Source organism: Neomonachus schauinslandi, chromosome 10 (genome assembly GCF_002201575.2).
Source record: "Neomonachus schauinslandi chromosome 10, ASM220157v2, whole genome shotgun sequence".
NCBI lineage: Eukaryota > Metazoa > Chordata > Mammalia > Carnivora > Phocidae > Neomonachus > Neomonachus schauinslandi.
The window spans coordinates 99,575,371-99,589,594 of NC_058412.1; the positions used below are offsets into that span (position 1 = coordinate 99,575,371).

The following is a 14,224-nucleotide window of genomic DNA, read 5'->3' on the forward strand; positions in this document are numbered from 1 at the left end:
TTTGGGTCAGGTCATGATCCCAGGGTCCTGGGATCAAGCCCTGCATCCAGCTCCCTGCTCAACAGGGAGTCTGTTTCTCCCTCTCCCCCTGCCTGCTGCTCCCTCTCCCCTGCCTCCTGCATCCCCTGCTTGTGATCGCTCTCTCTCTCTCTTTCTCAAATAAATAAAATCTTTTAAAAAATACAAAAATACAAAAACAAAAACAGTACAAGAACAAAAAAGTCTAGTTTGTCCAATATAAGTATTGCTACTCTGGCTTTCTTTTAACATCCATTTGCATAATAAGTATTTCTCCACCCCGTCACTTTCAATCTTCAGGTGTCTTTAGGTCTAAAATGAGTCTTTTGTAGCATCATGTGGATGGGTCTTGTTTTTTTATCCATTCTGACACCCTGTGCTTCTTGATTGAGCTAGCATTTAGCATTTAGTTCATTTACATTCAGAGTAATTATTGATAGATTATGTATTTATTGCCACTTTATTATTTGTTTTGTCATTGTTTCTGGAGATTTTCTCTGATCCTTTCTTGTCTTTGTCACTTTTGGTCTCTCCTTGGCACTCAAAAAGTCTCCTTTAATATTTCTTGCAGGGCTGGTTTAGTGGTCATGAACTCCTTTGGTTTTGTTTGTCTGGGAGACTATCTCTCCATTTATTTTGAATGATAGCCTTGTTGGATAGAGTGTTCTTGGCTGCAGATTTTTCCCATTCAGCACTTTGAGAATATCATGCCACTTTCTTCTGGCTTGCCAAGTTTCTGTTGAGAAATCTGCAGCTACCTTTATGGGTTGTCCCTTTTGAGTTAAGGACTTATTTTGTCTCTTTGCTTTCAAGATTTTTCCCTTATCACGGTATTTTGCAAATTTAATTACAATCTGGCTTGGTGTTGGCCTGCTTTTGTTGATTTTGATAGGAGTTCTCTGTGCCTCCTGATCTGGATGTCTGTTTCCTTCCCCAGATTAGGAGTTTTCTGCTGTTATTGCTTGAAATAAATTTTCTGCCCCCTTTCTCTCTCTTCTTTTTCTTGGGCTCGTATAATATGAATGTTATTACATTTGATGGAGTCACTGAGTTCCCTGAATCTGTTCTTGTGTTGCATAATTCTTTCTGTCTTTGTTCAGCTTCATTATTTTCCATTATTTTGTCTTCTAGATCACTCATTCATTCCTCTGCCTTTTCCAGCCTGCTATTCATTGTATGAAGCCTATTTGCAGTCTTGTTTATTCTATTCTTCATCTCTGATTAATTCTTTTTTAACTCCTTTATCTCTCTTGTAAGGGATAGAATGTCTTCTTTTCTCAAGCCCAGAGAGTACCTTTATGATTGTTGCTTTAAATTCTCCATCAGGCATGTTCCTTATATCTTTTTTGCTTAGCTCTCTGGCTGTGGCTTTATCTTTTTCTTTCATTTGGGATAAATTCCTCCAGCTTGGTATTTTGTCTAAGTTCTTGCCTTCTTTTGTGTGTTAGAAAAGCCCATTATGTCTCCTGCTCCTGAAAGTAATGGCCTTATGAAGAAGAGGTCATGTAGTGCCCAGGGTCCCAGGGTATGACATTTCAGGGAGTGTCTCCCATGTGTGCTGTGTGCCCTGTGCTGTTGTGTTTTGGCAGCTCTGTCCTTTAGGCCAGTCATCCGCAGAGGCTCTCCTTTGTTGTGGGCAGTGTTTGGTTCCTGGCCTGAATGTGGCGAGTTTTAACTATGTGTGCTCTGGTTTGCTTGTGAAATAACCCTGATACCAACTCCACCAGAACAGAGGCCCTGTAGAACTCTGTTTGGGACATGTGGTGTGGGCGGGGATTTCTGCTGGTCTTCTGGGGGAGGGGCCTGTCCCACTGGGACTGAAGCAAGCTTGACTGAGAAGGGCAGTACCACCAAAGCACAGGTGTGTGGGACTTGGTGTAAGCAAGTTAGGCAGCCAGTGCCCATGCTGAGCTGCTTCCCTCAAGATTTTATTTTATTTTTTAAGAGATGGGAAGCAGGTCTTATGTATCTTCTGTTCTCATTTGGGTAAGAGGGTATTTGCATTTTAATTAATGCAACTGATTTTATATATAATAAGCATTTCAAGTGGCACTTAGTATTTTTTTAAAAGATTTATTTATTTGAGAGAGAGCGTGTGCGTGGTGGGGAGGGGCAGGAGGAGAGGATCTTCAAGCAGACTTCCCACTGAGAGTGGAGCCCGATGTGGGGCTCAATCTCACGACCCATGAGATTATGACCTGAGCCAAAACCAAGAGTGGGACACTTAACCAACTGACCCACCCAGGTGCCCTGTCACTTAGTAGTTTTTTGAAGAGGTTTACCCCTCCAATGTTTATGAAAGTAGCTTTTTAATTTTAAGAAAAAAAAAATCAGCCTCTTCAGAAATCTTTTATTTGAACTTACCAGCCTATAAGTTAAATTTCTTTTGTCTTTACTTTTGCATGCAGTTTCTACTTTCAACAGATAGAAATTGTAATGGAATTCTAGGCAGTGCTTCCCATCGCCATCATGCCTGCCCTTTCTTAGTGTGTCTGAATGGTCCCAGTTTACTCCAGGGATTTAAAAATATATTCTTATTTTTTTTTAATTACAGAGTATTCATCCCTGAAGGCTATGTAAGTTACTATTATAAAGTGAGAAAGGTGCTATTTTATTAAGTCCACCTTGCAGCTGTTGAGGTGTGGTGGACATTTTAGTGAAAAATAGGTCAATGGAGATCTAGATTGCCCCTGGCTGTTTAGACTTCTCCCGTGCGCCCAGGTGTGTGGGATGCCAGAGGCAAAATGGGAGACTAGGACAGTTGTATGTAACAAATAAATTATAAAACAATTTCTGTAGTTACCCAACAAGGGAAATGAGACAGAACCCTAGGAGATTCCTAGGCAGAGAATCTGAATTCCTGTATTATGTAAACCATTCCTATAAAAAAGGGGTTTTCTTTTATTTTTCTCTGTTTCCTTTTGATATTGGACAGTTATTTGTTTATTTTCTGCTGAGTCTTATTACTAAAATTCTAGATTGCTCATAGAAGTCATTTCATCCATCACTGAATTATTCTCCAAAACAGCTACTTCTTAAGTGGCATATAAGGGTGTTTTAATGCTAATAAGACAAGAGGGATGTTTAGCACTGCTTTTCCTCAACCGTTCTTGGTTTCCTTTTATTTCTAGGATGTGGGGAGCATCTTGTACGTACCATACTGGCTAGAGAATGTTCACACGCTTTACAAGCTGAAGATGCTCACCAAGCACTGTTGGAGACTATGCAAAACAAGTTTATCAGTAAGTATAACATTAAAAAATTGTGTTCTTCTAAATATAGATTGATTCACTGAGCTGTAAACCAGTCAGATACCATATTTGTGCCAAAAGGCCTAGCTCCAGGGCCTAGCATAGAATTGTACCTCCAATTAATATTGGTCATGAAAAGAATGACATGAGATACCTACTAATGCATGAAATTTGCCCTAAAACTAATCTAATACCCAAGCTGTGAGACATTATCTAGGATTAGAGTGATATATATATAGTAGCATAAAATTCTACTAAAACAAAATTCAAGAGATAACATCCTTTAAAAGTTTTTTTATAATACACTTTGACTCTTCTTTTAGTCAGTGATACATTAATGAGTCCAGTGCTGCCATGTACAGTTTTGTAGGGTTGAGTTGAAATCCTGCCTGGGCTCCATTTGCCAAGCTGTGAGGCTGCATCAGTTTGGAGGAAGGGGTGTCTTTTTCAAATCTATAGAAGGATTTTATATTGCCTCGCAGTGGTCCTATCCATAACTGTTACATAGGGTTAAAACTATTTGATTTAGTCTGCTTTTCCCATCATGTAACATTGAGCTTACCACTATGTGAAGAGTAGTGAAGTTGTATAAGACATATATAGTTAAAAATAAGTTAGGGGGGGGCGCCTGGGTGGCTCAGTCGGTTAAGCCGACTGAGATTATGACCTGAGCCAAAACCAAGAGTGGGACACTTAACCAACTGACCCACCCAGGTGCCCTGTCACTTAGTAGTTTTTTGAAGAGGTTTACCCCTCCAATGTTTATGAAAGTAGCTTTTTAATTTTATGAGCCTTCAGCTCAGGTCATGATCCTGGAGTCCCGGGATCGAGTCCCGCATCGGGCTCCCTGCTCAGTGGGGAGTCTGCTTCTCCCTCTGACCCTCCCCTCTCTCATGCTCTCTGTCTCATTCTCTCTCTCAAATAAATAAATAAAATCTTAAAAAAAAAATAAGTTAGGGTAATAGCCATGAATAAATTAGAAAAGCCTATTACAGGGTTAATCTGGGAGGTGGTATCTCTAGTTGGACAATTAAGACAGGGTATAATAGAATGCCAATTATGTGATGAGGACAATGCAGACAGAAGTGTAGGAAGAAATTGTTCCCAAAAGAACTAATGGGTGGGGGCTCTTAGAACTGGCCCCAGAAGGCTCTGGGATAAGTGGGAAAAGAGGGAGCAGAGAGGAGTATAAACAGACATGACAGTCGGATGCGGTATCAGGAGAGCTAGACACTTATATGACTCTTATCTGGCAGGAAGTATTCCTTATGTGCAGTGGGGCTGGTGAGGCCAGGTCACATAAGGCCTTAAAATCTCAACATAAGAAGATAGCAGGAGGGGAAGAATGAAGGGGGGGAATTGGAAGGGGAGACGAACCATGAGAGACTATGGACTCTGAAAAACAAACTGAGGGTTATGGGGGGGGATGGGTTAACCTGGTGATGGGTATTAAGGAGGGCACGTTCTGCATGGAGCACTGGGTGTTATGCACAAACAATGAATCATGGAACACTACATCAAAAACTAATGATGTAATGTATGGTGATTAACATAACATAATAAAAATAAATAAATAAATAAATAAAATCTTAAAAAAAATCTCAACATAAGAGTTCATATTTGATCTGATAGGAAGGAGAGAACCCTTATGTGTTTCTAAGTTGACAAATAAAATGGTATTTTGGGGGAGGGATTATAAAATAGATCTAAGGTTGTCCAAGACCATCTCTATAGGAAAGAGACATGAGGGGCTGGGAATGGTCCAAGGGATGGAGAGGAAATGGAGAAAGTAGAAATATTGGTAGACTCAGATTTTGAGACTAGGTGGATGTAGCCCTCTGGGTCCAATCAGGAGATAGAAACTATACATTGGGAATGCCTGGGTGGCTCAGTTGGTTAAGCATCTGCCTTTGGCTCAGGTCATGATCCCTGCGTCCGGGGATAGAGTTCTGCATCGGGCTCCTTTCTCAGCAGGGAGCCTGCTTCTCCCTCTACCTGCTGCTCCCCCTGCTTGTGTGCTCTCTCTCTCTGACAAATAAATAAAATCTTAAAAACACAAACAAACAAACTATACATTAGGTTAATCAGGAGAAGTATAATATAAAGAATTGTTAACTATGTTGAAAGAGTAACTGTAAGATATAAAGAAACTCTAGGTGGTACTCTAGAGCTGAGTGTCCAAGTGAGGACATACTTGGAAGGGGCACAGACCTTGATGAAGAAGGAATGGTTTGGCCACCAGGTAGCAGAGAATTTCACTGGTTTGGCCTTGCTGGGACTGGTTTGGAGTTGCTGTGCAGATAGTAGGCTACTCTTGAGTACAGACAGGGAGCAGATGATCAGTACCTAGTGGCTGGGTGTGTAGTGGGAGCCTGGCACCAGTGGAGGCAGAAGACACAGAGGACTTCAGAGCCCATAGGTCACAGAGGGCTTCTAGAGGGACTGACTATTTGGTCTTTGACTCTCTGGGCCACAGGGGCTACATGCAGACTGTGTGGGGCCTTGCCAAGGGAGTCCTGTGCAGCTGCTGGAGTTATATTGCCAGCCCCAGGCTTAGGCTTCAAAGTCACAGGGGGACTGTGTTCTGGGCCTGTGGCTGGGGCAGACTTCACCAGATGTCCACACCCATACTGTCTCCTTCCCAGCCCATGCTGGAAATTGCAGGAAGGGTGCCTTTTGTAACTGTTTATCTTCTTTAACTCAGTTTAATGCCTGACTTCTTGCCTTCATTCTGCTAGCTCCTTCTATGTAAGCCTAGTCTCTTTATACATGGCATTTTATATTTGTTTGCCACTTTTCCTCTCTGCTGGGTGGCAGTGGGATTCAAGGGAACTTCTTTGTCATTGTGGGAGGGACCATCTGGTACATGGTCTCCCTCCTCCTACTGTTGGTTTCTGCTGAGATGGGACTTGCCCTCTACCTCCTTATGGGTTACTGGCTTCTGTTACTGCTGAATTTGCTATGGTGTCCATGGTCGTCTTGTAGCCTGTGGTTTCCTTAGTGCACAAAGCATCCACTGACAGTAGATGCTAGTGGTAGTAGAATCAGATGGTCTGAAACTTCTGGAATAATCAGTGAGAATGTCAAGTCCTCATTGCCCAAGTATATGAGGCTAGTTTTTCTGCTTTACTCCTAGAGCATCTTATTGGCCTGAGTGTGGCATGGGAATGGGGAACTTCCCTACCTGGCTTTCTGTGTCTTTAGGCCTCATCTATTCTTGGATCCTCCAGATCTAGCTAGGGCTTTTTTATTTGTCTCCTCTTTTTCCTCTACCTTCACCAGCTTGGAAAGAGGGGCAGAAACGTATGCCAGTGATCAATTCTTTTCTTCTGGTTTTTCCACCAATGCCCACATGTCCAGTCACATCCTAGCCCCAGTCCTACCTTTAGGGTACTCATGGGGAGCTCTAAACTATTTATTCTGCCCAAATTTAGGATTTACCTATCAAAACGTATTTCATCCCAAAGGTGTCTCTACTTAGAATTTATGAAAATCCACTTAGAAGCTCAAAGGATAAAACGTATCAACTAGATAAGCATACAACTGATGGGATCGATGGAAGGTTCTGGGGATGGGGATGAAACTGTATTTCATTATTGTTCCGGCCTTTAATAAGTATCATGCCCTATAGGAAAGATTTTTAGGGCAAAGAGAAAGAAAAACAGATTATGGGCAGGAAAGAATTGGATATATCCGAAGGAAGAACAGAGTGAATAACTGTAGGAAAATAATTCAATGTGAAGAGATTTTGTACAAGTGCTTTCTTACAGTTATTTAAACTGAGCTTATGAAGACATAAGTAGTGTATTAACTATATACATGCTAGCAAGAATTGCCTGATAGCAAAATGTAAGCTGAGGAATGAGTTAGGAACAGGCCTTTGAGGTCTGCCTCTCATGATTTTTCAGAAAAAGGTTGATTACATTCGTGTTACTCTATCCTCAAATATATCAGAATCAGACTTAGGTATTATTGGTCTTTTGTTTTAACAATTACCAACTGTTGAATACTGTTTTTAAAGGAAACCAAATTCTTGGCCTTAATAGCATATATAATTTATTATTAGTTGTCCAGCTATATTAGATGCATTCTTAGAACATTAGTGGGAAGGAATAAGAAGAGGTGAAAACTAGATGCTCAAGAGAAGTTAACTTCCTGGGAACCTGTGGTAGGTGTGGAATTATGGCACATGGCAACTTTCTGAAGCACTTTACTGAATCTAAAACCACAGATTCACCAGCTAGTTCTACCTTTCCAGATTTGGGTCCATGCTAAGGAGTTCCTGAACTCCATTCTATTCTCTTCTGGTTGTCTGTGCTTTCCTTCTCTATAGCTCTTTGAAGCTACTCAGAGAGTTGAACTGCAGTATTTCATTTTGCCACTGGGACCCAGGACCTAATGGTGCATTTGAACCCTATCTTAACAATTCCAGATTCATGGAAAGAAGTAAGAAACTTCAGAGCTCACCTGATTGACCCTGTGTATTTAATAGTTGAAGAAAACTTAGTTTTCAAGTTTAATGACTTGCCCAGTGTCACCCAGTTAGTGTGTATTCTTTGTGTAGGATCATACTGCCTTTTTTTTTTTTTAAGTAAAATGAATGGGAAATACAGGGAGAGACTATCCTGGGGGTTAGCAAAGTTGGGTTCCACTCTGGACTCTGTGTCTGACTCACTGGATATAGCAAGTTACTTAAGTTGTTTTGTTTAAAAAAAAAAAAAAAAAAGAATGTTAGACAAACAGTTTCTAAATTCCTTCACCATGCTGAGTTCTATGAATTCTCTATTGTATCCAACCTGAAACTGAAATTCTTTTTATTCAGGTGATTTGGAAATAGGATTGGAAAATGAAAATTTTCCAGAACCACTTGGGAATTTTCAGGAACCACAGATGATATTTATAAAGTAGTTAGAAGAAATAAATTGAATTTACCAGAGGCCTGGACAAGGAGCAAGAAGGTTGAGTTCTTCCCTCTTTTAACAGTGAAGAAATTAGTTGTTTGTTTTAGGACAACTCTTTGTTCTCAGTTTCCTCATGAATAGAGTGAGGGCCCAGAAAGTCCCCTCTAGCTCCAAAATTCTGTTGGATCCTTGGTTTGTTCACAGGCCAATCTAAACTATTTGTGTGAAAGTATAGTTGGAAATCAAATTGCTCCTTAATTGACACTATAAATTAAAATTGTTAATGGTGGATCTCAAGTTCCTGTTTGAAGTAATTTGGCTGAAATCGTTATGGCAGTGACTAAAACTAGCTAGCAACCGCTTTCTTGGTTTTATGGAAAGACACCACTATATTCTTCCTTTCTTGCTTCCTTTGTTTTTTCTTTTAAAAAAGCATTTGTGTAGATAATATATCTAGAGATTCTCATTGCAATGTATACATAGAAAGATTTTATATAATAATCAAGACAGATGCCCCCTTTCCATTTACTCTAAGTCCCATTGCTCTTGCCAGAAAGAACCACTGCTGACAATTTGGAATGTGGCTTCATAGTCTATTCTGTTTGTCCGTGTACCTCCCACCCCCACTCTCTCTCCCTCTCTCATCATTTTAAACAGTTATATAGAAGAGATTTCTAATATATTGTTTTGCAAAATGCTTTTCACTTAACATACCTTGATGCTTTTTTTAAAAAAGATTTTATTTATTCATGAGAGAGAGAGCACAAGCAGGGGGAGGGGCAGAGGAAGAGGGAGAAGTAGGCACCCCACTGAGCAGGGAGCCCAAGACAGGGGCTTAATCCCAGGACCCTGGGATCATGACCTGAGCCAAAGGCAGACACTTAACTGACTGAGCCACCAAGGTGCCCCATATCTTGATGCTTTTAATATATCAGTATGTATACATTTATAGCTGAATATTCTGTGGTTCCATAATTTATCCATTACCCTACTGAGAAAGATTCATGTTGTCTGTAATTTTTGTTTATATCATTTTCCCATGTGGGAATGCCTGTTTCTGTATACTCTGAGCATTTTACAAGATGCTATTTTTTCTCCTTTTGTGGAGTATCAATTTTTTTTAAAGCTTTTTTTTGGTGGTTGCCCTACAGTTTGCAGTATACATTTACAACTAATCTAGGTCTACTTTCAAATAATACTATACTGCTTCATGGGTAGCGCAAGTACCTCAAATAAAAATTCCCAATTCCTCCCTCTCATCCCTATATCATTGTTGTCATTCATTTCAGGTGTTATATAATCATATATAAATATACATGCATACATTTAGATACATTGTTGCTTTTATTATTTTGAACAAATTAATTGTCTGTTGAATCACTTATGAATAAGAAAAATAAAAGTTAGGGGTGCCTGGGTGACTCGGTTAAGTGGCTGCCTTCGGCTCAGGTCAGGATCTCAGGGTCCTGGGATCTAGTCCCACATCCCGTTCCCTGCTCAGTGGGGAGTCTGTTTCTCCCTCTGGCCCTCCCCCTGCTCATGCGCACTCTCTCTTTCTCTCTCAAATAAATAAAATCTTTAAAAAAAAAGAAAAAGAAAAGTTTATTTAACCTTCCCTTATTACTTCTCTAATGTTCTTCCTTTATATAGAGCCACATTTCTGGCTTATCAGTTTCCTTCTCTTTTAATATTTCTTGCAAGGCAGGTCTACTGGCAACAAATTCCGTTAATGTTTGTCTGAGAAAGTCTTTATTCCTCCTTTCGAAAGATCCAAGTTTGGTGGAGTTTGTGTGTGTGTGTGTGTGTGTGTGTGTTTTGTTGTTGTTTTTTCTTTTGACGCTTGAAATATTTCACGTCAGTCTCCTTTGTTCCATGATATCTGAGAAGTCTGATGTAATTCTTGTCTTTGCTTCTCTGTGGGTAAGGTGTTTTTTCCCTTCTGGCTTCTTTCAAGGTTTTTATCTTTATCTTTGATTTTCTGTACTTTGAATATGATTTACCTGGATATAGTTTTTTGGGGGCATTTATCTTGCTTATTCTCTGAGCTTCCTGGATCTGTGATTTGGTGTCTGATGTTAATTTGGAGAAACTCTCAGTTGCTGTTTCAAATATTTCTTCTGTTCCTTTCTCTCCTCTTCTTTTGGTATTCCTGTTTTGTTTAGGTTACATCTTTTGTAGTCATTCCACAGTTCTTGAATATTCTGTTCTGCTTTTCTTTTCAGTCTTTTTTCTTTTTGCTTCTTCAGTTTTAGATGTTTGCATATCCTTAGTGTTTTTGATTTCTAGCATTTCTTTTGTATTCTTTCTTAGACTTTCCATCTCTGTGCTTACATTATCCATTGTTCTTGCATCTTGTCTACTTTTTCATTAGAGCCCTTAGTGTATGAATCATAGTTCTTTTAAATTCCTTCTCTGATAATTCCAGCATTCTTGTCATATCTGAATCTGGTTAGATGCTTGTTCTGGCTCTTCAAACTGGGTTTTTGGCATTATAGTATGCCTTGTAATTTTTTCTTGATAACTGGACATGATGTATTGGGTAAAAGGAACTGTGGGAAGTAGGCCTTTAGTAATATGGTGATGAGGTATAGGGGGAGGGGAACATTCTATATTCCTATAATTATGTCCCAGTCCTTTATTGAGCCTGTGCCTCTGGTCTGTGAACTTTGCCAAGTGCCTCTTTGTTTTTCACCCCTACCTTCTCCTGTGTAGGTCAGAGCTGGCTGGAGTTGAGTATTTTGAGTTGAATTTAGGCTCTGATAAAACCCCAGACTAGGCTCTGGTAAAATAGTTTCTCTTGAGGGCAGGCGTTGTTAATAAGAACAGAATGCTCTCTTGTATTAAAAATGGTTCCTTTTCTCCTCCTCCTCCTAGAAGCATGAAGGAATTTTTCTCCAATTTTCACTACTGTGAAAACCTGGTAGAGCTCCAGGAGGTAAAACTCACCTTACTGTCATCCCATTCATCAATGGGATGTTGAGGAATGGGATGCTCTCCTTCCCACACACACCCACCCAAGAGTTTTTAACTCAGGGACTTGGCTACACTGAGAATCCAGCAGTTCTTCAGTTACAGTTCTGGTTTTCCTGTCCTGGCACTACTTCTGTGGAGGCTTCTGTTCATGGTTTTGTGCTCTGATAAGTTGTGATTCTCTGTATCTGACTCTCTCCAATTTTGGGGACAGTTGTTTACCTTGTGACCTCACTTCTCTGATGGATCTTAGAAGAGTTGTTGATTTCTTTCAGTTTATTCAGCTTTTCACTTGTTAGGATAGAGTGACAACTTCCAAGCTCCTTACATGCTGGACTGGAAACTGGAAGTCTCCTTCACACTCTTTTCTAATCGTTATTATCAACTTTTAAAAGATAGCCAAAGTCATGGATTAAAAAAATGATTTCCAGTTTTAACTCATCTTTTTTTGATGAGTGAAGTTGAGCAACTTTTCACTATAACTTGGCCTTTTGTATTAATCTGTGAATTATCTGCTCATAGCTCTTGACCATTTTTCTTTGTCTTGTTTGGGCGATTTTCTTTTAATTGACATTTAACTTTTATTAATAATAAAATTATCTACAATGAAAGATTGAAAAATGGTGTAGCAGTAACCATCTCTACAGAATTTTAAAATAACCCTGTCTTTTTTGAGTGGTGATATGTTTGATATCTGTGACCTTCTGCAGCAATAAGGGATCTTTTTAAAACTCATTTTACACTTATGATTAAATAATTTGTTTTTATGTATTTTTTCTAGTCAGTGACTTGTTATTTCCTATTTTTTTGTAATTTGAAACAAACTCTGAAATTATCTTAAATGCAGGGCTCTTTAAAAATCTATTTTTGATAAATGAGACTTTAATGTGTTAGAATGAATAGAGTAAAATTGAAAGACATTTTGAAGATTGAACTGTTTTTGTTTCCAATTGCATTACCAAGATCCAGAGCTTTGGTTTGACTTAATATAGGAAGCATGAAAGAGAATAACCAATTCATGCATTTTTTAAAAAACCACTGTTTGTGTAACATACAAAACCCATAAAATGGGTACTATAAAAATAGTGCCTTAATAATACTTCATGCTAACCAGCTGATTATAGACTGAATGCTTAGTTAAGTAGGGAAAAGAAATAGATTTCCTTTTTAGTTGTGCTTTTTAAGTGATTACACACACATTTAAAAGCTCTTACAATGATTCAGATGTGACTTTTCCTATTCATGGTTATCTTTGAATGAACTTGGTTTCATGAATTATTCTTTTTTTCCATGCAAACTGTGGCTGTACGTGTGGTGTGTGAACTTCAGGGTGGTATTTTAGCTTCTTTCCCAGTTCTCAGCAAGTAATGTCACAGTACATTTTCTAGTTGGTTCTGCTCACTACTAAATATAATAGTTGATAAAATGTTATCTGTAAATACCCAATTTCTTCTTCTCTTTGACTTTCTAAGCTAAGTTATTAGCTTAGTGTTCTCTCATTTAATTTCTTTGAGGAATATTCTTGCACTTTATTGACATCGTAGGTTTATTGTGAAATGCAGAATGCCATCAACAATTGAGGTTGAAGAGAGTCCCCTCTTGTGATTTTCTGCCAAATTCAGAGGTTATATTCAATAAATGTTTTCTTTTAATGACCAAATCTTAACTAAAACCCTGATAATTCCTGAGCATTAGCTTCCATAGGAAGAACAAAAGTAAGTTGTCATTACACATTTTAACCTTTTTGTGAGATCATTAATTATGTTTCATGAATTTCTTTATAATTTAGAAAATTTTAAAAATATACTGTTCTCTTCACCAGTGCGGTTTTGCATTTTTTTCAAGACATTTGTCTATTTTCTTTACATACATTTTTCTTTTTCAAATGCTGAAATCTTTTTCCTTTGCAGCTACCTGGAGTTTGAGGGACTCCTAAGAGAATTTACTCTTTTTATCTATTAAAAAATCAAACATGTTTCTTCTTAATTATCATAGAAAATGTGATACTTAAGTCTGTTGTATTCACATGTACAAATTGCAAAATTAGGAAAACAATAAATTAGGCAGCTGCCAAAGCATGCATTATTCATCACAGTTCTTGGGCCTTATGCACTTATACTTTCAGAATTTTTAACATCTTTTTATTTAACAAATATTCATTGAAATCCATTTATGTACTTTGTTGGCTGCTATGAGAGAGTCACAGATAAAACAAAATAGCTTTGCTATCAAGGAACTTGCATTGTATGAGAAGAAAAAGGGCAGATGCATCATAAATAAAATATAAGATGCAATAAGTACCACACTAAAGTTCAGGAAATATAGGCACTCCTGTTCCTGCCAATTTTGTGAAGTGGAGATCCTCGAACCTTCTGATTGCAAATAATCCAACAGTGCTAGACAAAATACTAACTGCAAAAATCACACTTTCAAGTTAATAGAAGAGAATTTTCATTTAAGGTAGTCCTAGATAAATGAAGCTTCCAGGGCTTAACAGAAGAAAATGAAAATCTTTCATGAAGGAATGCTCTTTCAAGTCAGATCTCAAAATAGTCCTCAAATATGAATCCAAAGTACAACCTTAAATTGAAATAAAACACTTTACCTAAAGGGGAGTTACCATGAGAGAGAGAGAGAGTATGTATGTCAATAGAAACTTCAACCAGCTTGCAAAAGACTTGGCATATAAAGCATCATTAAATAGAAAATATGAAATAAGTATGTTGTAGACATTCATTTTTTTTTTAAGTTTTTATTTTAATTCTTGTTAGTTAACATACAGTGTTATATTAGTTTCAGGTGTATAATATAGTGATTCAACACTTCCATACAACACATGGTGCTCATCACAAGTGTACTCCTTAATCCCTCCTACCCCCATCCCCTCTGGTAACTTTTACCATCAATTTATTCTCTGTAATTAAGAGTCCGTTTCTTGATTTGTCTCTGTCTCTCTTCCCCTCTTTGTTCATTTGTTTTGTTCATTAAATTCCACACATGAGTGAAATCATAGGGTATTTGTCTTTCTTTGACTGCCTTATTTTGCTTAGCATTATACTCTCTAGCTCCATCCATGTCATTGCA

General features: G+C 38.3%; 1 protein-coding gene across 2 annotated transcripts in view; it reads left to right on the forward strand.

Moving 5' to 3' along the window:
• Positions 1-14,224, forward strand: part of TASP1 (taspase 1) — a 294,371-nt gene that overhangs the window by 185,542 nt on the left and 94,605 nt on the right. For both annotated transcript variants that reach the window (XM_021700673.1, XM_044918611.1), the window contains one exon: positions 3,150-3,260. In XM_021700673.1, the coding sequence (XP_021556348.1) occupies positions 3,150-3,260 (111 nt within the window). The remainder of the gene's footprint in view (positions 1-3,149; positions 3,261-14,224) is intronic.